The sequence below is a fragment of the Malus sylvestris genome, chromosome 2 (assembly GCF_916048215.2).
Source record: "Malus sylvestris chromosome 2, drMalSylv7.2, whole genome shotgun sequence".
NCBI lineage: Eukaryota > Viridiplantae > Streptophyta > Magnoliopsida > Rosales > Rosaceae > Malus > Malus sylvestris.
Window position 1 is genome coordinate 11,942,144 of NC_062261.1, and position 27,898 is coordinate 11,970,041.

Here is a 27,898-nt window from a genome sequence, read left to right on the forward strand (position 1 = left end):
CAAACTGAAAACCCTAGAGTCCAACCAAACCGAACCATTTAGTATGCAATTTTGATTTTACAAAGGTTGGGTTAATCGAACCAAACAATTTATAATTTAGAAAAAAATTATATAAAGTAACACGTATTATGTACAATATTATCTGATTAAAAAACAAATATAATATATTATATATATTTTAGGAACCAAATCAAATTGCAATATTGCTGAAACAATTACATCGGTTTTCACCCATTGTGATTCGGCTGTTGATTAAGGCAAGCTCCAGCGTGCGGTCGATACGCTGTTCAGACCCAAAATCAACCAACCCAAACCACACCCAACTTAGTATAACCTAAAAAAATCAAATTGGTTTTATGATTTAGTTTCAAGCAATATATAATGAGATGTGATATTCACACATACCATTTTACTTCTCACACACTTTTAATTTTCAATCTTCAGATCGGATGAATTGAAAAAAATCAAATGACATAAATTATCAAAGGATGTGTGAGAAATAAAATGAGGTATGTAGATAGCACGTCCCTATATGATAAGGCAAGAGCAACGAAAATCAAATAAAATGGGTTAAAGCCCAAACTGCTTGGGACCGGATCAAACCGGTTACTTTACGGTTCAACTAAAAGATTTTCGTTAACAAAACTAATGTTGTAATTCAAGTACGAAAAAAGAAAAGTTTTTTTAATTAAAATGGTCTTGAGATTGTCATAACCCTTCATTTTAATCCTTGAGATTTCAAATCAACAGAAATAATTTTTAAGATTGTCCACCATCAATCATTTTTGTCTTTCTATGAAAAATCTCTATTAAATTGAATAAACTACCAGTTCAAGAGAAATTGTTAATTTGACAAAAATACCCTCAATTTAATAAAATTTCTCACACAATAACCAAAATGATTGATCATGACCCATCTAAGGACCATTTCTATTGATTTTAAATCCCACAAACCAAAGTGAAGAGTTTCGTTAATCTCAAGAACTATTTTGGATAAAGAGCCAAAAGAAAAATGCCGTGATTCTTTAACGATGATCCATCTTGTCGTCGAGATTGGTATATTTGTTTGTTGAGAGAGAGAGAGAGAGAGAGAGAGAGAGAGAGAGAGAGAGATGAATCCTTATTACAAATGAAGATTAAAATTCATGTCAACATACAAAGCATACCAACAGTTACAGTGACATACATTTTACTGCCCCCAGCTCCGTCGATAAATTTTCTTTCATTTTAAAGGATGAACAAAGAAAGTGCAATCTGCAAACAAATATTACAACCCCACTTGCATTTCGAGCATTGGTAAATACCTTAATTGGCACTTTGGTGGTACCAAACAAAAGCTACATGCACCGGGGGAAAATCGTTTGCCCCACATAACCACCAGCCATAGCACGTTTTACATTAGACTCAAACATCTTCGGGTTGTCTCTCAACACCGCTGCTGCATCATGATTTAGTGGATCTTCATAGTTTGGTTCCTGGAACCAAAACCAAAGAGAAAAATAAGCATTCATATAGCAGATGGCAACGAATCGCAAAGGACCATCGAGACAATCATTAGTACCGTGAAAAGATGATACAATCCATAAATGACAGTGTTTATGTTGAGGACAGGTTTCCAATCTTCTCGTAGGATGTTGAGGCAGACATTACCTTCCAAGTCAATATTAGGATGGTAGACCTGTGAGGGTTTGTACCATGTACGAGACAATGTAGCATATAAGCAATCAAACAGAAGAGAAGAAACAAATACGGTTAAACAAGACTCGGTGAAATATATGTGATGTGCAGGTCTACCTTGGTCTTACACTTGACTTTTGGTGCCTCATGTGGATAGATAGGCGCCACTTGGAAAGTAAATGAAAACGTACCTCCTCTGTAATAACAAATGGAAAAGAATGTAGTTAATTGATCGTTATGCTAATTTTATAGGACATCTTAAAACAACATAGATAATTGTTTTCCAGAACAAAAACAATATATATTTTTCTTTTAGAAGTAACAAAAATATTGAAACCTTCAACACCAATGCTTGTATTCGTGTTGACTTCACTGCATAGTCAATGCAAACAATGGCTGCAGGACATTCACAATGTTGAAACAATATATGATTGTTCACCTGAGCAACAACAATATTGAATATTTTCGGTGTTGACTTCATAGTCAATGCATTGTCTTACAATTGAAAATCCCCCGCCTACATCTAAATTTATAGACAATTTTTTGTGCGAGCAAGTATCTACATGTGTTTGTGTGAGTGGAAAACGAAAGAACTCAGCTTCTCTGACAAAGGAGAGGTGTCTAAAATTAGTATGTGCAGTTGTGGCAAAAGCTTTTATGTGAACAATCTTTTACACACAAAAAGTTCAACTTCTTACGAGTAATATCCTTCATCTGGACGAATTGTAACCTCAAAGTTCATCAGGTCATCCTTGCCGTTAGGAAATGAAATGCTACAAGTTTTTGCGAGATTCAGCTCAGATATATCTGCATCAGATGCCACAAAAATGTTTTTTTTTTTCAATAAATGGTGGCCACATTTCGAAAAAACAACACATCCAAAACACAATTTAGCAACAAACCAGTTTAAACCCCTTTATCCTTTAACAAAATTAAAACAGATTTAAATAATGATTGTACTCAGCATGAAATTATCTCAACTTCAAATGTCTACCTGAGTTGAAAAAAAATGAAACCCTAATCATTCCAGGGTAAATCATTTGCTAAAGAAGTTACGTTTTAAAATTGATTTTTGAATTGACTTAAAGCACCACCAGCCTGAAAACCCTATAAATAAGTTATACAGCGTCACTATGGACCAAGAACGATGTCCTATTTCACCATTCATAAACACAATACGTTGAAATGAAGGAAAACTTATTTATTGATATCCCCGATAAGCTACAAATATGTACATATACATGAGTCAAAATAAACAAACAAGAGAGAGCCTTCACAAAGGTTGCTTAGGAGAAGTCGCAGCAGTCGGTAGAGCCCCAGAAAGAGAAGGCACCGGAGGGGGATCATTCGGAGCCTCAGTACTGGACAGAACCCTAGAAGTAGGAGGCATCAGAGGTTGATCATTTGGAGCTTCATTACGCGGTACAGCCCCAGAAGACGAAGGCAATAAATGCCTTTGGAACAAACCCACAAATCTCTGATGATCAAGTAAAACCTGACCATCAGATTCCTTCATCTGGTCCAGCTTCCTCTTCATGTTTGTAGCATAGTCATGTGCGAGACGGTGCAACTGTTTATTCTCATGCTTGAGCCCTCTAATCTCCTGTTTGAGACTCATCACTTCAGCCGCCAATGATTCAACTTGGCGGGTTCGAGCAAATAGGCGTTGGGCCATATTAGACACAGAACCTGCACACTGAACACTGAGAGCCAGAGAATCCTTAACAGCTAACTCATCAGATCGTTTGGAAAGTAGTCTGTTATCTTTGGGAGTGAGAAGGTTCCTGGCCACCACCGCAGCGGTCATATCATTCTTCATAACGGAATCCCCAACGGTAAGAGGACCAGTAGGGGAGACGAAGGATGGGCGCCATATGTTGTCTGGAGAAGGCGGGGCTGCCTCTTCAACAAGGTTCAAGTCAAAACGACGGTCGGAGGGGCCAGACATTTTCAAAGGTGTTGAAGAGAGAAGAGGTCGAACAAATCAAGATCTTAGAAGTGTAAGAATGGAGCTTCTACTGGTGGAGATTCAAGTGTGCTTTGGAACTTAATGCCAGCCCCTATAAAAATCTGCACTCGACGGAGCTTCAGAAATCGAAGAGGCGCCTGCTCAGAAATCGAAGAGGCGTTTGCTTTCTCAAAAGCTGGGCTGCTCAGAGACCACGAGGGTCGATCTCAGAAATCGAAGAGGCGTCTGCTTTCTCAAAAGTTGGGCTGCTCAAAGACCACGAAGGCCGATCTCAGAAATCGAAGAGGCGCTTGCTTTCTCAAAAGTTGGGCTGCTCAGAGACAACGAGGGCCGATCTCAGAAATCGAAGAGGCACCTACTTTTCCAGCCTTGGCAGCACCTGTCACACGCACACTCAGCTTTGCGGAAATTATGGGCATTCTGTCGAAGACTTCTGGTGAAGTAGAAAGCACATGAGTCTTACTGTTCAATCACCCACTTCCCACACGCAATAGTAGCTCATGTGTATCACAGATAACTTTGCCAAAGTTCTCTGCCAAAGTTGAGCACGTGAAGCTTGCAGCTTCCACTACATCGCTCTGACCAAGACGGGTAAAAGAATAGCAAAGAAACAGCACTAACAAAGTTTAGACACATAAATTTTGAAGGTCTAGCTACCCCATATTATTACCCACAAGGGTAAAGGAACAGTATCACTGCTGGATAATTGGAAAGTCCCTGTGTGTCAACCTCTGTGCTTCGTGGCAAGGTAGACTAGCAAACATGCCCAACCTTTACTCACATTCGAGAAAACACTCCCAACAAGATTGCTTGCTCCAAAATCGAAGAGGCACCGTCCTCCGAATCTCGAGAGCCAGACTCCCAACATGACTACTTTCTCAAAAATCGAAGAGAGGGTAAAGGAACAGTACCATTGCTGGATAATTGGAAAGTCCCTGTGTGTCAACCTCTGTGCTTCGTGGCAAGGTAGACTAGCAAACATGCCCAACCTTTACTCACATTCGAGAAAACACTCCCAACAAGATTGCTTGCTCCAAAATCGAAGAGGCACCGCCCTCCGAATCTCGAGAGCCAGACTCCCAACATGATTACCTTCTCAAAAATCGAAGAGACACCGCTCTCCGAATCTCGAGAGCCAGACCCCCAGCAGGATTGCTTTCTCAAAAATCGAAGAGACATCGTTCTCCGAATCTCGAGAGCCAGATCCCTGATAGGATTGCTTGTTCGAAAACCGAAGAGGCAACACTTTCCCAACTACAAGAGCCGGATCTCCTTGGATAAAGCTGTCTGTAATCTTCACACGCAACATCAGCTTTCCACATACCACAGACCACTTTTTCAAAGTGCTCTGACAGGGTAAAGGAATAGCATTACTACTTGTTGTTAAGGAGACTCCTATATATGTCAACCTCCATCCCCAACGGACAGACAGACCTGCAAAAATGCTCAACCCTTCCTCATATATGAGAGGGCACTCTCAACGAAGCCTTTCGAAATATTCAGCTTTCTTTCCCCCCGATAATACCTCTGCAAACAAGTTATACTAGAGCAAGAATATCTCATATCATCAGGGTTAAAAGCAAGAGTATCCCATATCATGCTTTTTCCCTGTCTTTTCCTTTGGACTTGTTCTTACCTGCAAGACAAGGAGAAAGAGAGCAATCAGTCAGCACTTGGAATCAAGCTTCCAGCCAGGAACTGACTGCCTGGAACTTACTTACCTGGCATTGCTCTCGAGTACTCATCTTCAACATCTTATGCTTCCAGGGAAGATACCGCATCTGCCTGAGGAACAGATAGGGCAAGTGAGAAGGATACAAGGAAGCATGTGGAGACAAGCGTAACAGCACACGTGCCGATACATCCATTACTCTGTCAAAGCAAAAGTATCCCATATCAGTAGGGTCGAACGTACTCTAGATTTGATGGACTTGTTTTGACCCTCAAATTCTTCAGTCGGCCTTATACTCTGGAGGAAACCAGAAAACCCTCCAGCTCAGTTCAAGAATAAGCCTGTGGAAAGTTACTTCTTCAAAAGCAAAAGTATCCCATATCATCTCTTCTCATTTTTCTTCTCTTTATCCTTCATGCTGCCTGCAAGATAGGGAGAATGTGAACAATCAGCCGGAGCTCTGATTGCTTACCTTGTCTGTCACCTCTTTCAGCAAATCCCCTAGCTCGGCAACTTGAGGGACTCCTACTACATGGTTTGTATCGCGCTTGACCAAGCCTGAAACTACAAGTAAGCTTCAAGTGAAATTGATACATTACCTTGTGCATCTCCACCAGTTAAAGATACCACCCCTGGATGGAGGAAGAGTACTTCCAGAGAAGATGCCACATCTACCTGTGAGACAGATAAGGCAAGTCAAGACGATACCACATTCCGATACTTAGAAGTTTCGTGATTACGAGATCATTCTCCCACAATATTTCCTAATGTCATTTGTACTAAATCATTCACCTGTACTCACTAAAGGAAAGCTTGAACCTATGTACTTGTGTAAACCCTTCACAATTAATGAGAACTCCTCTATTCCGTGGACGTAGCCAATCTGGGTGAACCACGTACATCTTGTGTTTGCTTTCCTATCTATATCCATTTATATACTTATCCACACTAATGATCGGAGCAATCTAGCGAAGATCACAAAAAGCGACCGTTTTCGCTACCTAGGATATATCGTGCAAGAGAACGGAGAATTAGAGAGATCTCAACCATAGAATAGAAGTTGGATAGATGAAGTGTAAGAGTGCATCCGGCGGGTTGTGTAACCGTCGTAGGCCACTGAAGCTCAAGGGAAAATTTTATAGGACGGCAATAAGGCCAGCGATGTTGTATGGCACAGAATGTTGGGCGGTGAAGCATCAACACGTACACAAAATGGGTGTGGCGGAGACGAGGATGCTTCGTGGGATGTGTGGGCACACAAGAAATGATAAGATTGGAAATGAGGATATTCGAGGTAAAGTAGGAGTGGCCGAAATTGAAGGAAAGATGAGAGAAAATCGGTTCCGGTGATTTGGACATGTGCAAAGAAGGCCTACTGACGCTCCGGTTCGAAGATGTGACTACGGGACAGAGGTTCAGGGCCAAAGGGGTAGAGGAAGACCTAGGAAAACTTTGGAAGAGACTCTAAGAAAAGACTTAGAGTACTTGGTTCTAACGGAGGACATGACACAAAACCGAGCGCAATGGCGTTCTAGGATTCATATAGCCGACCCCACTTAGTGGGAAAAGGCTTTGTTGTTGTTGTTGTTGTTGAAAGACATCAACCAAGAAAAATTAAAACCATCTAACAGATTTGATCCATGCTGCTTGACAATCAACAAACTGCTTGACATTAAAAAATCACTCGTCTCTCATATTTCAATTAATTTGTGGAATTAGAACATCAAAGGCATTTAAAAACTAGAAGAATATGTACAAGTTTCCATCACAAATAACTGGTGATACTCCATTTGCAATTGGACAGAAGGAATACCTCTATGAAGACGCAATTCCCCAGCAGATTGCTTCTTCACAGGTGACGCTCCATTCGCATTTTCAGCAAGTTCTCTTTGCTTCTCCTTTACTTTGAATAGCCTAATCATATCTCCTGAAAAAGTGAAAAAGAACACAATGATCCTAAAAATCCTAAAGTGATTGTACATTCGTGCTACATACAACAATTGTGCTGGTCTACAAGTACAGGTTGAATCAATCATGATGTGAGAGGCATGCCAAGCAGATCGATAAACTGAAATTTCATGCAGAAAGCTGAAAATAACCAAATGAACATCAAATTTAGTACACACCAACCATGAAAAACATAATCAAGAAACCGTTCTATTCAAGGGTGACCAGTCCTTTAATTATTCTTCGTTTCTTCTGTTTTCGTTTTAATCTTTTCATCTTTCTGGACCCTTTCGGGTTAAAATGCTATACAACTGTCGGTTCATTGGCAGCTTAATACTCAAAATCATTAAACTAAATCTGATATTTTCAAACAAATTACAAATTTACAATCTCACGTTGATCGCTAAAACAATAATCCTAAAGTAATAAAACACTTACAAATTACTCCTTTTTAAAGTACCCTTTTCAAATTAACACCACTTCTCTACAAAAATCAAATAAACAAGCATCATAAATTGCTAAATCGGACACAAACAAACAAAATCAAATCTTGCTCAAAAGGAACAACCAACAACTAAAAACCCAATAAACCCTAAAAATTAACAGACATAATTATCAACCAATCAGATTCAAAACCCAAGAAATTTCAAAACTATAAGCACCTGATGATCGGATTTCCTGGAAAATCTAGCAAAGCGAAAGAAAGAAACTTGCCGACATATACATACACCTATATATATATACACACACACACAGAAAGTGTATTATTGGGATGCATAGATGCTGACCTGGTAAGAAGAAGCTGCAGAGAAGACGACTTTGTGGATGAGTGGGAAAGTACGGAGAGAGAGAAAGGGGGCGGGGGCAGATTTGGGATGGGACGATGTCGTTTTAGGGGTTTTGCGGGGAGGTTTGGATGATTGGTCTCTTTGGGTCTACGCTGCTACAGATGACAGAGTAGTATTCGCGTCTCGCTTTATTTCTACGCCCCTTCTTTTTCTTCGCAACACGGACAAACGAAAATGTTTGAAACTCAACCTTTTTTTTGGTTACAACTCAACTTTGACTCACTGAGCCACCTCTCGTGATTTTTTATTAGAGTAAATTGTACAAATGGTCCCTCAACTTTAATCAAATTGGAGCAATGGTCCCTCAACTAAAAATCCATTACCATTGGTCCCTCAACTTATCAAAATGTGTAGCTATAGTCCTTTTCATCAATTTTGTCAAAATTTTGTCAAAATAAGCTATGTTGGAATGACTATTTATATAATTAGGGTCCCTCAACTCATCAAAGTGTATAATTATGGTTTTTTTCGTCAACTATGTCAAAAAATTTGTCAAAACGAGTTATATTGTAAGGACCATTGCTACAATTGGATTAAAGTTAAAGGACCATTTCTCCACTTGAATTAAAGTTCAGGGACCAATGGTAATGGATTTTTAGTTGAGGGACCATAGCTGCACGTTTTGATAAGTTGAGGGACCAAAGGTAATGGATTTTTAGTTGAGGGACCATTGCTCCAATTGAGTTAAAGTTAAGGGACCATAACTACAATTTACTCTTTTGATTAATACATGATTATTTGTTTATCTTTTTATCAAAGATAATTGTTTTCCTCTCTACTTTTTATTTTCCGTAAAATTTAAAAAGCTATTTCTTTGGTCCAAACATAAAAAAGGGGGTGTATTTACTACTTAGTTGTCACATCTTGGCCCGGGGTCCACCACATCCCGAGCCCACTCTACCACCGTAGCACGATATTGTCCGTTTTGGGCCCCGACTACGCCCTTACGGTTTTGTTTCTAGGAACTCACATAAGAACTTCCCAGTGGGTCACTCATCATGAAAGTGCTTTCATGCACTACTCGCTTAACTTCGAAGTTCCAATGGAACCCAAAGCCAGTGCGCTCCCAAAAACAAAACCGTGAGGGAATGGTAAGCTCAAAGCAGACAATATCGTGCTACGTTGGTGGAACGGGCCCGGGATGTGGTGGACCTGGACCGGGATGTGATAGAATGGTATCAGAGCCTAACCCTGGTCGTGGTGTGCCGATAAGGACGTCAGGCCCCTTAAAGGGGGTGGATTGTAAGATCCCACATTGCCCAGGGGAGTGATCCTTATATGTATATTCTCATTCCTACCTAGCACGAGACATTTTGGGAGCTCATTGGCTTCGAGTTTCGTAGAAACTCCAAAGTTAAGCGAGAAGGAGGTCAGTGCACTCCCAGGATGGGTGACCCACTGATAAGTTGCTCGTGAGTTCCCAAAAACAAAACTGTGAGGGAATGGTAAACCCAAAGTGGACAATATCGTGCTACGGTGGTGGAACAGGCCAGGGATGTGGTGGACCTGGGTGGGGATGTGACATTAGTACTACGGTCTAGTGGTGTTATTCATCTGTAAGTGAAAAATCTTAAGTTTGATTCGCCAATGACGAATTTGAACTACATTATTATGGTTAGTTCAGTGTGTGGCTAGGCCCACTTCCCTACCTCCTTACTACATATAATATCTTCTTTTTGAAAAAAAAAATTGAGGTGTATTTACTGGGGTTGGGGCGTGGTTTGGGTTTGTTTGTTTTTGGGTCTAAATCATGAACCAAATCCCACACTTCGGTTTGTTTAAAATCAAAATCATAACCGAACCATAAAGACATAAAAATGATGTAATTAATCGATTCACCAATGTTGCGGTTTGGTTTTTGGTTTAACATGTTTCTACTATTAAATAACAAATTCATTTGGAAAAAAAATAACAAATTCAGAGCAATGTCGAAATAAATACTAGAATATTTTGTAAATCCTTTTATTTAAAAAAAAAATCATCAAACCGTCAACCTCATAACTTAATTTGACAATCTCATAACTTCAAAATACTTAAATCTCATAAATGGACTAAAAGTCTTAAACTTATAATCTCATAACTTCAAGATGTTACATATATTATTTATTATTTTATATATTTCATTATAAGCAATTTGGTCCGTTAATCCACGGTTTGTAAAAACGAAAACCGTATATAATAAACCGTGTATTTCAAATTTGATTCGGTTTTATAAAGAATGGACAAAAAGAAAATAACAAACCAACCCAAACGATTTGATTTGGTTGGTTTTTTGAGTTTTCAGCTTGTTTTGCCCACCTATTATTCTTAAAGTATAAATATATCGTTTATTAATATTATAACATTTGAATTATTAGCGTAATGTCACTTCATAAACAAAAATTTCCACAAAGTAGGAAGGCCCAATAAGGACAAGAATTGTCTGTCCTCCCATTTCTGGTGTCTTCCTGTTTGTGTGGTCACGGTTAAGTCACATCAATATTTTATATTACTATTTATTTTTATTTTATTATCTTTATAAAAAAATTAATATAAAATATTGACGTGATTTAACCGTGACCACACAAAACAGGAGAGCACGGGAGGGCAGACAATCCTTGTCCACCCAATAGATAGAAAAACAACGTATAGCCCAGACTTGATGAATTGGTTTTAATATGGTGTATTGATCACACCAATTACGCGGTGCTGGAGACCAGATTTTGATTCCCAATGATGATTTTCAAAAGGATTGCGCATTCATTAGCTTGGTAAGCTCCACTCTACATTCAAGTTTCAAACTTTTTTCCTTAATGCGCTTAACCCTAATTTTTCTTGGAAGCTAGGAAATGACCTCTCCATGGGGTTTAATGGCTTTGAGATGATGGGTTATTGCTTTATGTAGTTGACGGTATGTTTCAGGCTACGTGGCATGGACACTGCGAAACCCTGACAAGTCTCAAACACGCTCCGGACATGGTTTGGACACGGTCAAGACACAATTAAGATAGGGTTAAGATACGGTCAATACACGATTAAGACACGTTAATTACATATGAACTTTATATATATATATATATATTGTTTCTGTCACCTATCTAGGTATGTATATAGACACATTGACACATATATGATGTATATTTCCTTGGGTCCAATTATTAACTCTCCTTCTTGTTAGACACAATAAACTTGGAGAAACTAATGAACCTGCAATCTATAGGATTAACCCTGGCAAGTCTCAAACACGCTCCGGACAGGGTTTGGACACGGTCAAGACACGGTTAAGATAGGGTTAAGATACGGTCAATACACGATTAAGACACGTTCATTACATATGAATTATATATATATATTGTTTCTGTCACCTATCTAGGTATGTATATAGACACATTGACACATATATGATGTATATTTCCTTGGGTCCAATTATTAACTCTCCTTCTTGTTAGACACAATAAACTTAGAGAAACTAATGAACCTGCAATCTATAGGATTAACGATGACCTGGTAATGTCTTTACACTCTGTCTATGTATATATATATGTACATATTTGCTGAAGTTATGATTTATAAGTAGCAGGAATTATCTGAAGCCGTTTAGTTATTTATATTTGCAGGAGTATTGTATTGAGATATATGAGTGATCTCAAAAGAGCTGGGAACCATACGTATGTCGCAAATGGTGTCCGAGTGCAGTTCACCGTGATTAGCCCTTATGTGAAAATAACTCTAGAGACAGATACTGTCCATTGCTTGTCGTGGGAGGTTGTTACGGTGCTCAACTGCTAATATAGGGAAACATCTTAAGATTTCAGAAGAAGTTGTCCAAAATTCCGAGGATGTGCCATTTGTGTCTTTCCCTATTACGGAGCTTCGTTTACCACACAAGTCTCTTTGCTCTCTCCCTCTCCTGTGATCTTATTTGTCGACAAATCTGCAGCGACCATGGCTTTCGATTCTGCAGATGGCTGGTTTTTTCATCTTCAGCATTGTCTTCATGTACTACAAGTAAACTGCCAATATAACGCACGAGACAACTTTCCATGACGCAGATCCTCAGTTTTCCTGTTAACATTTGTTGAGGGACTTCAGATAGTTACGTTGAAGATAGGTATGGCATCATTTTACACTAGTAATTTCGGTTTTTACTGTCTTACTGTCCTTGTAACTACAACTTGGCGTTATCCCTAATGCTGTTTTCACTTGGTCGTGTGTTTGCCAGTGCAAAAAATGGACCAGCATCCACAATGTAGGTGTACCGATTCACTTCTTGGATTAAAAGTCGCATCGAGTTTCACGAGCATTATGTCACATCGATTTTCTTCTTTTTTCTGTTAGGTCCATTTCTCGTTTTGTGTCGTGTGTACTACGTTGTTGCGGCTTACCAAAAGACTTGTAACTTTGTTTTCAATGTGATGTTTAAGGCAAAATGTTAGTCATCGTCGAGAAGTGATTAAAAATTCTTGGTCACTCATCTTTAAATTTGTATTAAGAGTGAAGGTTAAAAAGATGTGTTTTTAATGTTTAATCTCATCTTGGACATTAAATTTAAGAGTAGGTAACTATGAATTCTTGGTCACCAAAAGAACGAATCTCTAAGTTCAAGATATGCCAAACTTTCAGAATTTCAACATTCATTTTGATTTCGATTTTGGAATTTTCAAAAAATTTTGTAACGTACATATGTTAAAATTCACTCAAAATTTTGAATCTAAATGTTTTTTTTTGTTGTTGAACAAACGGTATTATCTATACTAAGAGGGATGAGGTGAGTTTAGCCTCACAATGGGCTAGTAATAATGTGGGTCGAATTCGCCTTGAGCGAGAATCGAACCTAAGAACTCCCACTTACAAGTGAAGAGGAATAACATTAGAACGTAGTATTAAATGAGAAATGTTGTTAGAATTGAAAATTCATACCGAAAGTCAAAAAAACACTATTAGTCTATCACATTCTTTCTTGAAGAAAACTCATACCTAATTAATGTAGATCATATGTCACTCAGTACTATGGTCTGGTAATATTCCTCTTCACTTATAAGTAAGATGTCTTAGGTTCCAATCTCGTGGATAGCGAATTCGATACCAAATTAGGTTGTCCATTGTGTGGCTTAGCCGAACTTCCCTTTCCCCTAATGTAAAAATATCGATATCGTGCTACAATGGAGTCGAGTTCGGGATGTGGTCGGGGCCCAAGCCGGGATGCGACAATTATATGCTTATAATTTTCAAGAGTGTAAATGTTTTCTTAGTAATATAAATTTTTTAATATTACTTATTAGATGCAATGTATCAATTGTATTAATAATAGCAATTTATTTAATATCGTTTTTTGATATTTTTCATTTAGTTAATAATATAAGTAAATAAATAAATATATAAATATCATAATGGGGAAAACCGTTCCCCGATCAAAAATCCATCACCGGACGGGTTCGGTTATGGGGAAAACCCGTTCGGGAATTCTACAGGTTCGCGTTCAGGGAAAATAAACGGGTTTGGGTATGAGGATGGCACATCCGAACCCAATCTATCCTGTTGCCATCTCTAGTTATGTGAAAGTAAATTAGAACCTCAGAGAATGTTAGTGTTATGTTTTAAACGTAAGGGGTATTGTGAAAACACGATAAACCTGAAGGGGTGTTAGTGTAATTAACCCTTAAAAGAAATTGAAAGTTATGGGATTTTTTTTTGTTAAAGAAAATAAAAAAATCACAGTTTTGTCAATCCTCATGGGAATCATGCTTAAGAAACTAGGAAAGTGCTAAGACAATCTCCAATTGAAAGAGTTAAACATAGCCAAGTCCAAAATTATAGCCTTACAAAAATTAAATTTTAAATAATCAGTGTCAGACCATACTCATATACCATCTCCAACTGAAGGGGATAAGCATAGCCTCCTCAATAATTTATTAGTTTTTTTAAAGTTTATATTTTAAATTTATTAGTTAATTTAATTAAATTAACTCTAGATGTTTTCAGATTTAGCCGTTGAATTTGAATCAATAATTGCAATTAAGGAGCTCTGCCCAAAAAAAGGTTAGGAGGATGGTTACATTTGGGCAGACTGATGCTTATTTGGCCAAATAATGGTCTGGTGGGTGTCATAGAATTATAGCCTAGTCATTGGTTGAAAATGAATTTTTTGAAAAATCAAGCTATTTTTTAATTTTTATACCCTTAGCTCTCTTCTTTGAAGATGACAATGGGATGCAACGGCCCCTCTCAATGTAACATGGGACACTTCGGAGTCTTGGAGATTGGATTTAAGTAACTTTTAGAAGGTAAAAGTTTACAAACAAAGTACTGCAAAAATTACACAAACTGAATTTAAACAAGAACAACAAATCCTTCAATGCTTGTACTTCAAGTAGTTAAAACTTAATATATTTATTTTGCATCCAAGATTTTATGTTCGAATCTCTGTTTTATCAATTCCCACTTTGTGTAAATACAATGAAAACTTAAGGGTTCTTCCACAGGGCATAACAATGGACAACAACCCCAAGTGAATATTTTTGTACTGCCCCTTGTTGGTCTCGAGGGACAGAAGATGTTAAGGTAGCTGACAGATAATCACCGATTTAAGGACGAAAAAAACATCAAATCTCATAGGCAATATTTGATGGCTAGATGAGATAGGTTGTAATCAATTAAAATGGATTTGAGTACAGTTCGTTATTTGTTGTGTCAAATATAAGATAAATATGACTAGATATGATGGATTATGAGTCTACAATAGAATGTGTTATCTAATATATCCTTGTACATAAGTTACAAGTCTCTATCAATCCAATTATATCTGGAAGTGGATTGTCTGCCCTCCTATTTTCATACTCTTCGTATCCTCTTCTGTTTGTGTGGTCACGATTAAGGCACTTCAATATTTTATATTGATTTTTTTATAAAAATAATAAAACAAAAAGTAATATGAATATAAAGTATTGACGTGATTTAACCGTGGCCACATAAAACAAAAGAGGATAAAAAGTGTATGAAAATAGGAGGACAGACAATCCACCTCTAATGTATCTTAATGGCCGAATCTTATCTAATCTACCGAATGAACCCGTACTTTATTATAATTGGAGAAGTTGCACGTCTGAGTCAGTTTAGTTGGCTGTCCCCTTTTCTCTTTAAATCTTGGGCTCTTTGATAATTTCTGCTAGTAAAATAAAAATATTTTGATTTGATTTGATTTGCCAACAAGCTTTTGAGTCAAAACTAAAACAAGCTAAAAGCCAAAAGCGGCCGGGAAACAAGTAAAACCAAACAACTTAATGCTTGTGAATTCTCCGTGGGATCTGGTTTCTCTGCCCTCTTTTTATACACTTTTATCTCATTTTATTTGTGCGATTACGGTTAATTCATGTCAATATTTTATATCATTATTACTTTTTATCTTATTATCTCTATAAAAAAAAATATAAAATATTAACGTGGCTTAAATATCATCGCACAAAATAGGAAAGAATGAGAATATGAACCGAAAGAGCAGAGAAGTTGGGTCCTTCTCCGTGCCCGTTCGTCAGCAGCAAACGCTAAACGGACCCATTTTGTAAGTTCTGGCCATTTAAATTTTGTACAAATTCAAAAAATTGATTAATTTATTTTCCCTTTCTTTTGGGTGTTCAAAATTCAAAGAATCTGTTATAATTAGATAAATGATAAATACGATTCCAATTCTACGTTGTTTAGTACGTGGAAACGCACAGAAAATTCAACATGTAAAAGAGGCGTGACTAATAAGATGTCAATTTTGTAATTAATAGGGTGTCGTAGCAGTGTGTATGTTTTCTTCCGTTTTTTGAATTCTTCTTTCCGTAACTCTGATGACAAGGTAGTGTATTTCAAACCAACCACGTATGTCATGTGAGTAAATTCAAACAACCAACACATTGATAGAGTTGCATGTGAATTTCTCCTATGGAGTCGATCTTGGTTGCATGTAAAATTTGCTTCGTGGTGTCAGATAGTAACTAGTTGATCAAAATATTGTGTCCACACTCTTTAAACTGAATTCGAATGACACTCGTAGAATTAGAGTAATTTAGAATACCGCTTTAGAAAGAATAAAAAAAAACAAAAAACATTCGAATTGGCATGCAGCCTAGGAATTCCACCCAACCCAAAATCCTATCTCCTTGACACCTTGTCCTCCTCTAGTCTATTGGTTGGTTGGTTCTCTGTACTCGTATTGCTCTCACCACCTCCCCTCCCTCCCTTCTCACTCTCACTCACATACTTTCTCTCTCTAAACTGTTACTCTTTTCATTTTCTCTCTCTAGAATTCCAAAATGGGGATGTGAGCTTGCATATTGCAATGTGTCAATGACCTTATTTGGACCCCTCGTGACTCACCAAGTTCCCCATATAACACTGTAAATTCATCCCCGCATTACTGCAATTTCAGAGCAAAAGCAACAATCTTTGAGCAAATTCGATAGAATTTCAAAGAATTTCAAGAAAAAATGAGCTGCATGAATCTGAGCTCATGGGTCCAATTCCAGACCTGCTCAATGTTGAATCAAGCAGGCAGATCCAGATCCTCCCAATCCTTCCACCTCCTCCACCCCCTCAAAACCACCATACCCATATCCTCCGCCGCCCCACACCGCCGTCGACCCACCTCCCCTTTCGCCGTCTCCGCCGTCCTCACCAAGCAAGAGACCCTCACAGAGGAATTCGACGAAGAGTCCCGGAAACCCACCTTCAATTTCAAGTCCTACATGCTCCAGAGGGCGGAATCCGTCAACCAGGCCTTGGACGCCGCCGTCTCCCTCCGTGACCCGATTACGATCCACGAGGCGATGCGGTATTCGCTTCTGGCCGGCGGCAAGCGGGTCCGACCAGTCCTCTGCCTCGCCGCGTGCGAGCTCGTTGGTGGGTCGGAATCCATGGCCATGCCGGCGGCCTGCGCCGTCGAGATGATCCATACCATGTCGCTGATCCACGACGACTTGCCATGTATGGACAACGACGACCTCCGCCGCGGAAAACCCACCAACCATAAGGTGTTCGGCGAGGACGTCGCGGTCTTGGCCGGCGACGCTCTCTTGGCCTTCGCATTCGAGCACATCTCCCTGTCTACCGTCGGCGTGTCGCCGGCCCGAATCATCAGGGCAGTCGGGGAATTGGCCAAGTCAATTGGGTCCGAGGGACTCGTGGCCGGGCAAGTGGTGGATATAGACTCAGAGGGGTTGTCCGATGTGGGACTCGAACAGCTTGAATTCATCCACCTCCACAAGACGGCGGCGCTGCTGGAGTGCTCGGTGGTTCTGGGGTCGATTCTGGGAGGTGGGTCGGATTCCGAAATCGAAAAGCTGAGGACTTTCGCTCGGTACATTGGATTGTTGTTTCAGGTCGTCGATGACATCCTCGACGTGACCAAATCTTCCCAGGAATTGGGGAAGACGGCAGGGAAGGACTTGGTGGCGGATAAGGTGACTTATCCGAAGCTGTTGGGGATCGAGAAGTCGAGAGAGTTTGCAGAGAAACTGAACAAAGACGCCAAGGAACAACTCGCCGGTTTCGATCCCGAAAAGGCTGCCCCTTTGATTGCTCTGGCGAACTACATTGCTTACAGGCAAAACTAAAGACACCCCTTTGTTGTACCGTAGAATTTAATGTTTGTTCGTGGGAATTTAGAATGTCTGATGCGCATGTTTGTGTTGGAGAACTGGATAAGAGTCGACACAGAGTTGGGTCAAATATACACATTTTTTCTTCTCCTTGTTCAGTCCGTGTCTTTACATTTGATTTATGTGAAATTAATGTGTTTAGCTATTCGCATGCCTTTAATTTCCTTTTTACAAATCGATAAGATAGTCTACACAATTTATCTAACTTCTGAGAGGGGATGGTTCGAACCGGGACGCAGACGTCGTGGACATCACTTTGTCTTCGTCTCCCGACTTGCGACCACCATCACCATCGTCTCCTCCCAAACGGCCAAACCTTCCGATAACGACCACCCCATCACTGCCGTAGAGATTGTCGAACACCACCATCGTCTAAAGGCCAACGCCTGCAAATCGAAATCGGCCACCAGTTCACCATCATCTCATCTCCTCCCAAATTAAGGAAATGTTCTAACCCCTTAACTCTCTGCATTGAGTTCAATTGAGTACGAATGCCAATTCTTCAATCTTCTAAGTTAAGGATTTGCAGAAATCGGTTGAAATTTTGTATGTGTAGTTACGGATGGTTATTTTGTGGTGGAAGATGCAGTGGAGATTATAACAATGAACAGGAGGTTGGTCCTGTTGTATCTTTCAGAGTTATGTTAATTGTGATTCGGATTTTTGGCAACTATACAGCTTGTAGAAATCACTTTTGTAAAATACTAAAATTGAAAAACAAAAACTTGGACCCGTAGGGACCGGCCAGTTTCAAACGGATCGGGTTAGGTTCGGGTCTTTTTTGAGAATATCATGATCGGTCCAACCCCACCTTGTTTCATTTTCAAACAGGTCATGTATGGTTGCTCTAAATGTGGACCTGGCCCGGCCGTGCCACCCTTAAGTGGACCTGGCTAGGCCCGTGCCAACCTGGAATTTAGGATGTGGTAGAGAGTAGGGTTTCAGATTAGGAGTGAAGTGATGGTTCTCTTTTGCACATTTAGTGAACGGTTAAGATTTTAACTCATTAGAATATGCGGTTGAGATTAATTAATCTCACTAAAAATGGAGCTAAATACATCTGACAATTTTGTGTCAAAAATAAATGGTGAGACATGAAAAAATATATTATTTCATTTACTTGTATTATAACGTGTAGAGTACTCATAAATCTTACCTATTGGATTCATATAAATAGATAAAACCTACAACTTTTACCAATATGGATGTTTAGCGTGTTGGTAACTTGGCATTAAGTTGCTTTGTAGTATGTTTTTAAATATGTTTTTTTTTTCTTTTCTATTAGAGCAAGTTCATCCCAATCACAATTGCCCGAGCAATTGGGCATTGAATATTGTAAAACCCAAAAATCCCCCCTCTACCATAGCCCAATTAGTTGGGCCACACATGGCCCAACAAAATCAGACCAAGCAATCAGGTAGGGATTGCCCATGTGAGCTCCTGAGTTTATTTCACATCAGTTACTTTATATATATTTTTGCGTCAGGCGCGTAAAAAAGAAAAAATCTTAAAAATTATCATTTATAAGTTTTGTGTAATGATTAGTACAAGGCCCATATCAAAGTAGTCCAACTAAAAATGATCCAACTATAATAAATTATGATTTGTCGATTTTACCCCTAACTTTTTTAGGTTGAGTTCCAGATTTTCTTCGTTAATGGAGTTCATCGTTGTTTTGCAAACCTTATTCTTTTTCTTTGAAACAAAAATATAGATCCTCATGCTATTTAATTTATATTTTGTATTATTTCGTTGAAATGTGATTGTCGTTATTATTCATAGTGTATTCGAGGTATTGTTTTTCAATTTTTCTTCGTCAATGGAGTTCATCGTTTGTTTCTCCATAAAATAATTTTGAGATCTGCATGCTATTCAATAATAACGACGGGTCACTGTTTTTGGATTGTAAAAATAAACTGTTTCTGGATCCAAATGAAATAGACACACTGTTTCTTAAATGTAAGCTAAAAAATAAATAGTGAAATTCACTGTTTTTGGATTCAAAGCAAAATAAGCACAATGTTTCTTAAATATAATCAACCAATGCATGAAAGAAAAGAAATAGTCAAAGGTTACAACATAGACTGTTTCTGGAATCTAAGTTATTGGTTCTGAAATTTAAGTCAATGTTTCTGGAATTTAAGTCGCTGTTTTTTGGATTTTGGTTATTTTCTTTCCAAATACAATGTTTGTTTGTGCACAGACAAAACAAGCACTGTATCTGATTTTTTTTTTCCAGAAACAGTATTATGTTTTGGGTTGTCTAGAAATAGTTTTATGTTTTGGTTATTTTTTTTTCCAGACACTTTTTTGCCGGTTTCTGCCATTAAATTTTTTTAAACTTGTTTCGGCAGCTTTGTTCCGATGAATGCTTCATGTTTCAACTTTGATTTGGTTGTTTTTGAAATTGGGGAATTCGATTTGATAGGAAGACAGAGAGTTATTATGGTGGTTTCGTGCTAGGTTGAGGTTGGTGAAGAGTTAGGATAATATCGAATCATTTAGGGGTATTTACGGAAGTGTAAATTTGTAGCGGGTTGAGCTTGTAAGTTTGACCCGTGGACAATAGTTTTGGATGATTTTTTATTAAACTTTGAGCCATTTTGGTTAAATAACATTTTAAAATGATTTTTGGTTAAATATTTGTTGGCCCAAGCCCTTTTCATTAAAACTCTAAAAAACAAATAAAAAAATCAATGATTTTCTCCAATCATACCCAAAATTGTTTGAATATTTACATCAAACAAATTCACCATAACAAAGGGAGTTTGATCCAAACGGCCTGTAGATAATATTATATTATTTGACAAAAATATCATAGTCTAAAATTCTTCTCGCATGGAGTCAATGAACTAGACTCAGATACAAATGAAAAGTCAGAATTGGAAGGCGAAATGGCGTTGATTAGAATTTTAGAAAATATTTGACCACCACAGATCCTCAAATATTCAATTAATGGTTAAATATACTTTTGCTTCACAAGTGACTGTGTGAGAGCTACTCGGTTGAGAAGGCCAGAGCAAAAAGAAGGGTTATCTGCCTGCATTGAACGTGATCTTCTCCGATACTCTTGTGAGGAGATATTTAAATTATATTTGTTTATCGTATATTTATATTTAATTTTAAATAAAAATATTTAAAATAATTTTAACTTGCACACAATGTAAGATAAAGGTATACCATTTGAAGATCCTGAAAATTGATCCGGAGAGGATCTTCATTCGCCTGGCGTTGGTTCCACTTTTTCCTCTTGGTCTTTTCCTTCAACTTCGTAGGACCATGGCATTAAAGTATGCGGTACACTCCTTCCTGATTAACGAAAGAGAAATTGTGCTCTAGCCCATTGCCACTTTCCCAATTTCCTCTCACTTTCCTTTTTCCCATTTCACCTACTTCTTTGCATTATTCTGCACCATTGACTTGTGGGCTTTGCAAAGACTCAGTCTTCGGTTCGTCGTGTTGGATTTTGCTTGTGTTTGGGAGTCTTGAACTTTCTGGGGGGTGTGGGGGTTTGGAGTGAGAGAGCAAAGCTACAAAGTTCATATTTTTCTTTGCATTCAAGCTGAATTTCAGGTGAGAAAAATCCATTAAGTTTTATACTTTGTGCAGAAATCTCATCTTGGTTTTTACTTTTGCTTTACCTAGTGAAATATTTAGCTCTTGGGTTGCTTAGGATCTAGCCAAATCCCAAGTCTTTGTGGTTAATTTTGTAGTTCTTCAACTTACTCATAGATTGTATTCGATTCGATTTCGAGCATTTGGCTGCTTGGAGAGCACTAGGAGGAAAAGTAATTATTTTTTTTACTAGTCGAGCATAGTTAGGTGTTGGGAAGTTCTGATTATCTGAACCCAAATGATGGGAGGAAAATCCAGTAAAAACCTTGAAAACCTTGAAACTACTACCATCTCCCAGGACAGCGCCGATTTGAGCTCCTATGAGGCAGCTTGTAAGCTCGATCCAGCCTTGCAATCGTTTGATGTCAATCTCCAGCAGCGCACAAGCCGTGTCATTCACTCGCTTTCAGCTGGGTTGGATTTTCGGTCCCTATCCCTTGACTCGCTCAAGGAGGTTACCGATTGCTTGCTTGACATGAACCAGGAAGTGGTCAAGGTGATTCTAGAATGCAAGAAGGATATATGGAAAAGTAAAGAAATGTTCTCTCTTGTGGAGGAATACTTTGAGAACAGTCTTCAAACGTTGGATTTTTGTACTTCCCTCGAGCAATGTCTTAAGCGTGCGCTCAATACCCAGCTGATAATTCAAGCTGCAGTTAGGCAGTTTGAGGAAGAAGTAGGTGCTGGGGCAGATGGGAACGGGTGTGCAAGAACCTTAAAAGAATTGAGGGCGTTTAAGGCGGCTGGGGATCCTTTCACGGACGAGTTCTTTATACTGTTTCAAGCAGTTTACAAGAACCAGGCATCCATGTTTGAGAAACTGCAACTTCGTAAGAGAAAACTTGATAAGAAGTTCAAATCAATGAAAGCTTGGAGGAGGCTGTCAAATGTTATTTTCGTTGCTACATTTGTCTCAGTATTGGTTTTCTCTGTAGTGGCAGCTGCCATTGCTGCACCACCACTTGTAACGGCCCTGGCAGGAGCATTGGCTATCCCAATAGGTTCAGTTGGAAAATGGTGTAATATTCTTTGGAATAACTACGAGAAAGGACTGAAAGGGCAGAGGGAGATAATCAGCTCAATGCAGATTCGAACGTTCGTCACAATGAAGGACCTGGATAGCATCCGGGTGCTTGTTGACAAATTTGAAATTGGGATTGAGTCACTGTTGCACAATGCTGATTTTGCTATTAGAGAAGAGGGGTCGGCTGTGAAGCTAGTGATGGATGAGATCAAGAAAAAGCTTGATGTGTTTGTGGAAACCATTGATAATCTAAGCCAGCATGCTGATAAGTGTAGCCGGGATATAAGGAAGGCAAGGACAGTGATTTCGCAGAGAATAATTGGGTATCCCAACAAATGAAAGGCCCTTTCGGTATGTATTTCTGATCACCCTTCTCTTCCTGGTGGTCTATTAGTGAAACGTATGCACCCTTCTAAAGCTAACTCTTCACCTTGGATCACATGAATTCGATTTGGCATTCCTTAAAGGCAAATGGTAGAGTCTATATTTTTATTTATTTATATATTTCGGGTTGAAGGAGTTACGTTGTTAAACAGGGTTATAGTATCGGTGTGTAAAATATCAGAGAAAGCTTAAATCAAAAGGATTACTTACCTACTATTTGATCTGTTTTCTTATTGCAAAACGTACTAGAACTTGATAGATTTTACTTTACTTTGCTGCTAAATGCTGAACATTTGGATTTGATGGCCACTAAGGGATCTCTTTTAAGACTGATTAATAGTTTGTGCGTGCACGCACTGTGCCGCCCTCTCACGAGTGGTTTTCTTTCTTCACCATTGTGTAGTTGATGTTGATCCCACCGCAAGCTTGTGAAAGGGAGGTGCCATGTGCGTGGTATGTGCAAGAAATTATTTCGTCGCTGGAATGTCTGCAAGCATTAGAAGAATGTGGAATTTGGAGCTCACTTTCTGTACTTTGAATGGTTATATGGATTCACAAAATGAGATGAGTTTGAGAATAGTTATATTTCTTGATTCTCTATCATATAGGTAGAGATAAAGATCGTTCGTCTTCAGTCTGATATATATTGGACGGCCTAATGAATCCAACGGCTGAAGAGTTTTTGCATGATGAAGGGGCGAGGTATTGAAGTTACACTTGGTTTTATTAGTCAATAAGCTGAGAAAGCATGCATTGTTGATAGGCAGAAATTTGTTTTATGATTTTGCTTCGTTGATTATATCGCTTCATCTGTGGAATTTTTGGGGACACATTAATCTCTAGTTTTCGACTGTTACATGATTAATTGATTTAAGAACTTCAAAAAAAGAACGGATTTCTTTAATTGCCATCTTCGAAACATGTTGATATGATATATGTTTAAGCGTCCGAAGGTAAAATATGAGCACGAGGCGAGCCACATATTTGCAGATGATTGCACGTATTAGAAGTATTTTTCTGAGGCTTTGTACTCAATGGATTGGATCATGAGATATTAGTAATTACTCAAAAATTGTGGTTAACATTGTATGCAGTTATATGTGGTCTAACGCAAAAGTTACTGAATATTGACTTTGTCAAGTGATTTCCGCACGCTTATTTTCTATCTCTGTACCTTCCTATTTATTTTTGGTCATTGAACTAAACGAATTAAAGCATATTCAAACGGCATGAATAGATAGGGGTGTGCATAAGTGAAAATATGTGTGCAAAAATCATTTTCATTATTATCCGTCACAAATTACAATTTACAAATTGCTAGAATTGGACTCAAAACATTTTTACTTTCAAAGAAGATGAATTAACAAAGGAGTGCGGAAAAAGAAAAAATGTGTGGGGAACTCATTTGCGATTGTATATCGCTAACAGTTTCCGTAACCTCCTATGCGCAACACTAATGAACGACTCCTCCTATGCGCAGTTTTCGTAACCTCCATGGATTTCTGAAGCACCTTGCAGCTTTCACCGGCATCTGCCATCACCAAAGTCGAAAACTTTCCACCAAATCCATCCATTTCCTCAACCGAATCTATCCCCACAAACCCAACAATCCAATTCCCAGAAAGAACACAAAAAACCATCCCAAATCCACTCCAAAGCAACAACCTTTGGACCCGAAGACTTACATGCGAGAAACAGACGCAAACATTACAGAATCCTCAAATATTCGACATGGGATTCCGCTAAAGAACAACAGCACAGCCTTCCCTTAAGATGGGATTCTTACACTGTGAGCCAGGTGCTCAAAACCCACTCTCCGATGGAAAAGTCGTGGCTTTTTTTTTTTTTTTTTTTTCAACTGGGTTGCTGGGTTTAAAGGGTTTAAGCACGACCAGTTCACCTACACGACAATGCTGGACATTTTCGGAGAAGCCGGGAGGGTTTCATCAATGTCCCATGTTTTCAAGCAAATGCAGGAAAAGGGGGTTAAAATCGATGCCGTTACTTACACTCTGATGTATTGGCCTTCGAATGCCAGCGATGTCGATGGGGCTGTGCAGACTTGGGAGGAGATGAAAGCTCAGGGATATCCTCCCACAGTACCACAATTGTTTCTTACACTGCTTATATGAAGATTTTGTTTGGTGATAACAGAGTGAAGGAGGCTACTGATGTTTACAGGGAAATGACTCAATGTGGATGTTCTCCAACTTGTCGTACTTGCACTGTGTTAATGGACTACCTAATTGGTTCTGGTGAGTAGCATTTGCTTTCGCATATGTACTGCACTCTATGTGTTGTAATGTCTGAATGGGGTGATTGTTTGATAATTTTTTCTTGAAAGTTTCCAATTTGTGCATACGGTTATACTGGTTGTTTACGCACGGTGTGTGTTTGTTAAAGGAAGATGAGAGTTTTCGTGCTATGATATGAAGTTGCTTCCACATTGTGATTGCTTGCATTACCCCCCTCTTAATAAGATGATGTGAACTTACATTTCTTTTCATAGTCGTATTTAGAAAAGATATCATGTTTGTGTAACTTGCATATTAATAGTTTCATAAATGGACTCATCATCAGGGTCGTCTCTGACATTTTGGGACCCTGTGCGAATTTAATAAAAAGGCCCTCCTTATTTAAAAAAAAAATGTTGTTGGACAATATATCCATACAAAGCTCAACAATCAATAACCAAACTTAATTAAAATCAGCATCCCTCTTACTAATTGAATAATCTCCAAAATAAAGTCATGATTTTGGGTTCATCTATAAAAAAAATGGAGCATAGCTGAAATAGAGATATGAAAATACGTTTGTATTTGTGAAAGAAAGTAATACACAAATTAGTTTTTTATTGCTTAATAAAAAAAGTGAAAGAAAGTAGTACACAAGTTTTTTATTGTCAAAAAAAAGAATGTGTTTAAGCTCCGCTTAACCAATTGTAATGATGATGATTTTTCTTTTAAGCTTAAAACTTTTTTTATTAGAAATTTATACTCATATGTAATATAAGAGAGGATCAAAAAATTTGGGGCTCCTAAAAAATCCAGGGCCTGTGCCACTGCACCTTTTGCATACCCCTAACGCCCCCTCTGCTCATCATGCTATGATTTCTATGCATATACGCACTTTTGGTGGGATGCACAGGGACTCATCTTTGCGATGTTCCTCTCCCTCCTCCCCAAAATATCGAGAAAGTTATTGAATTTGTTATGTGTTTCAGGGAAATGCAAAGAGGCACTTGACATTTTCGGTAAACTGCCAGACGCTGGAGTACAACCTGATAAAGAGGCTTACAATATTTAATTCAGAAATTGTGCAAAGCAGGAGACACATGGACAATGAACCATGTCCTTTGGTTTATGAAAGAAAATCGCCTTGCCCTTCGTTACCCTGTATTTCTAGAGGCAGTCAGAACTTTCAAAATTGCTGGCGAGAGTGATTCCCTCCTCAGGCAAGTTCATCCTCACTTTTCAGTTGGCTCTGGCAATCAGGAGGAAAGTGAGTTTAGACCATCGCTGCTGATGCTTTTGTGACAATTGATGAAGGGCTTGTATTGATTCTTTTGAAAAAAAGAAAATCTCGTTGCCATAGACCGCTTGCTTGCTGAAAATGGAGATAAGAATATACAATTGCATTGTGCTATCACCTCAACCATCATTGAGGTAAATTGTGGACGTTGCAGACTTGATGGTGCTTTATTGGCTTTCGAATATAGTGTGAAAATGGGTATAATCCTTGAGAGAAATACATATCTGGCTTTGGTAGGAGCTTTGATCAGATCAAGGTCAGTTCTAAAAGTGGTGGAGATTGCTGCAGAGATGATTAGGGCTGGATGTTCTCTTGGAATATACTTAAGTGCACTTCTCATACATAGGCTCGGGCGAGCTAGAAGGACACATTGTGCTGCAAAAATCTTTAATTTATTGCTTTATGATCACAAGTGCACTGCAACTTACACTGCGTTGAATGGGGCTTCTCTGCTGGGAGTGCTGATAAAGGGCTTCAAATATTTGAAGCGATGCGAGGGAAAGGATTTTGTCCCTTTTTGGGCACATACAATGTGCTGTTAACTGGTCTCCGAAAGTGCAGTAGAGTTCATGAAGCTGAAATGTTTAGGAAGGAAAAGAAGAGTATGCAGGCAGATGGTGAGTTTCAGAATGCTGTCCGGATTGACCAAAAGATTTGTGATTTTCTGTTTGCTGGGGATGTTGTGTCTTGATGCCAATTGGGCAAACGAGATTCCCCAATTGGTCTCGCTGTGCAAAACAATGTGTCGCTGCTAGAGAGAATATGTCGTAGATAAGGAAGCACTTCTCCTGTCAACGCGATGGCTGTGTGTACGATTAAGGCAATAGTTGTTGGTCGAAAATCCAGACTCTGGAAGAGAAATCACCCATGGGTTTCGTGTATTCGAATGCTTAGAAAGAAAGCTATCCAATTAATGGATGCAATGAAACTTTTGCGGGGGCAAGACTCGATATTCTGTTATTTTTTACCAAGTTCAAATTCAATAGATTGGGGTGGAAGTTATGTGGTTGACACACTTTTGAGTTGTCTTGATGGGCAATTAGATTTGTATGTAGGGGAAGGTTTAAGGCCTTGCTAAACATACTTTTATCCGTTTATTGACATGATTAATGATATGCACAGTGGAATTGCAACTCTGCGGATACTCTTCGGGTCCAGTTTTGCCTTCAATTAACGGGACGAATTAGAACGATATTTGGTTTTCGTGAGTACTCTTCCCTTGGCTGTCTGCATTAAGGTTCCTCTCTTGCCCTAATCCATTTATAAAGAGCATTGTAAATGAACTAATTAAGTATAGAATTAAAGTTTAAAGGGAGTATTTCAATTACTTGTAGCATAAGTAAGGTCCCCTCTTTTTCCCGATGTTGGATTGACTCTCAATACGCCTCCTCATGTGGGATGAACATATCTTAACACATAGACAACACAAATCGGATGATGTAAAACATGTGTGGGTATTGGGCTTCACACATGGGACAACATGCTATAAAATATGAAGAAAGTTAAGGTTCCAACATAAAATCAATTGACAATATGGAGAACGACGTAATACTTATAATCACATGCAAGGTTCATTTCACGGATGTGTGACTCTCTTGCCTTTACATCCTC

At 38.7% G+C, this 27,898-nt stretch overlaps 3 protein-coding genes, 1 long non-coding RNA gene and 1 pseudogene across 5 annotated transcripts; 4 read left to right on the forward strand and 1 right to left on the reverse strand.

The window, feature by feature from the left end:
* Positions 1 to 1,109: 1,109 nt before the first annotated feature.
* On the reverse strand, positions 1,110 to 8,246 carry LOC126604997 (NEDD8-conjugating enzyme Ubc12). Of its 2 annotated transcripts, none has more exons than XM_050272353.1 (6): positions 8,054 to 8,246; positions 7,132 to 7,245; positions 2,376 to 2,484; positions 1,795 to 1,873; positions 1,562 to 1,678; positions 1,110 to 1,475 (listed from the first exon to the last, which is right to left on the reverse strand). In XM_050272353.1, the coding sequence occupies exons 2-6, from the start codon at positions 7,238 to 7,240 to the stop codon at positions 1,338 to 1,340; spliced, it is 552 nt and encodes a 183-aa protein (XP_050128310.1). In that variant the 5' UTR covers positions 7,241 to 7,245; positions 8,054 to 8,246; the 3' UTR covers positions 1,110 to 1,337. The 2 variants fall into 2 exon arrangements, with proteins under 2 accessions (XP_050128310.1, XP_050128316.1); XM_050272359.1 differs by having other exon boundaries at positions 7,928 to 8,246.
* A 2,972-nt stretch (positions 8,247 to 11,218) lies between these two features.
* Positions 11,219 to 12,639, forward strand: LOC126611431 (uncharacterized). Its single transcript, XR_007618867.1, has 3 exons — positions 11,219 to 11,599; positions 11,710 to 12,203; positions 12,315 to 12,639. It is a non-coding gene; the product is annotated as an uncharacterized LOC126611431 (long non-coding RNA).
* Positions 12,640 to 16,251: 3,612 nt separating this feature from the next.
* Positions 16,252 to 17,878, forward strand: LOC126604373 (geranylgeranyl pyrophosphate synthase, chloroplastic-like). The gene has a single exon (XM_050271601.1). It carries the CDS (start codon positions 16,564 to 16,566, stop codon positions 17,686 to 17,688), a length of 1,125 nt encoding a protein of 374 aa, XP_050127558.1. The 5' UTR covers positions 16,252 to 16,563; the 3' UTR covers positions 17,689 to 17,878.
* Positions 17,879 to 20,712: 2,834 nt separating this feature from the next.
* LOC126611062 (UPF0496 protein At2g18630-like) lies at positions 20,713 to 23,660 on the forward strand. The gene is made up of 2 exons (XM_050279248.1): positions 20,713 to 22,723; positions 23,160 to 23,660. The coding sequence occupies exon 1, from the start codon at positions 21,587 to 21,589 to the stop codon at positions 22,709 to 22,711; it is 1,125 nt and encodes a 374-aa protein (XP_050135205.1). The 5' UTR covers positions 20,713 to 21,586; the 3' UTR covers positions 22,712 to 22,723; positions 23,160 to 23,660.
* A 137-nt stretch (positions 23,661 to 23,797) lies between these two features.
* Positions 23,798 to 27,431, forward strand: LOC126611053 (pentatricopeptide repeat-containing protein At2g01390-like; annotated as a pseudogene).
* Positions 27,432 to 27,898: the final 467 nt, after the last annotated feature.

Coding starts and splice junctions, on each gene's coding strand:
- LOC126604997 (XM_050272353.1), bottom strand. CDS start 7,240: ATGATTAGGCTATTCAAAGTAAAGGAGAAGCAAAGAGAACTTGCTGAA. Junction 2,485..7,131: donor GGAATTGCGTCTTCATAGAG/GTATTCCTTCTG, acceptor CATCTGATGCAG/ATATATCTGAGCTGAATCTC. Junction 1,874..2,375: donor CCAGATGAAGGATATTACTC/GTAAGAAGTTGA, acceptor TTGTTATTACAG/AGGAGGTACGTTTTCATTTA.
- LOC126604373 (XM_050271601.1), top strand. CDS start 16,564: ATGAGCTGCATGAATCTGAGCTCATGGGTCCAATTCCAGACCTGCTCA.
- LOC126611062 (XM_050279248.1), top strand. CDS start 21,587: ATGATGGGAGGAAAATCCAGTAAAAACCTTGAAAACCTTGAAACTACT.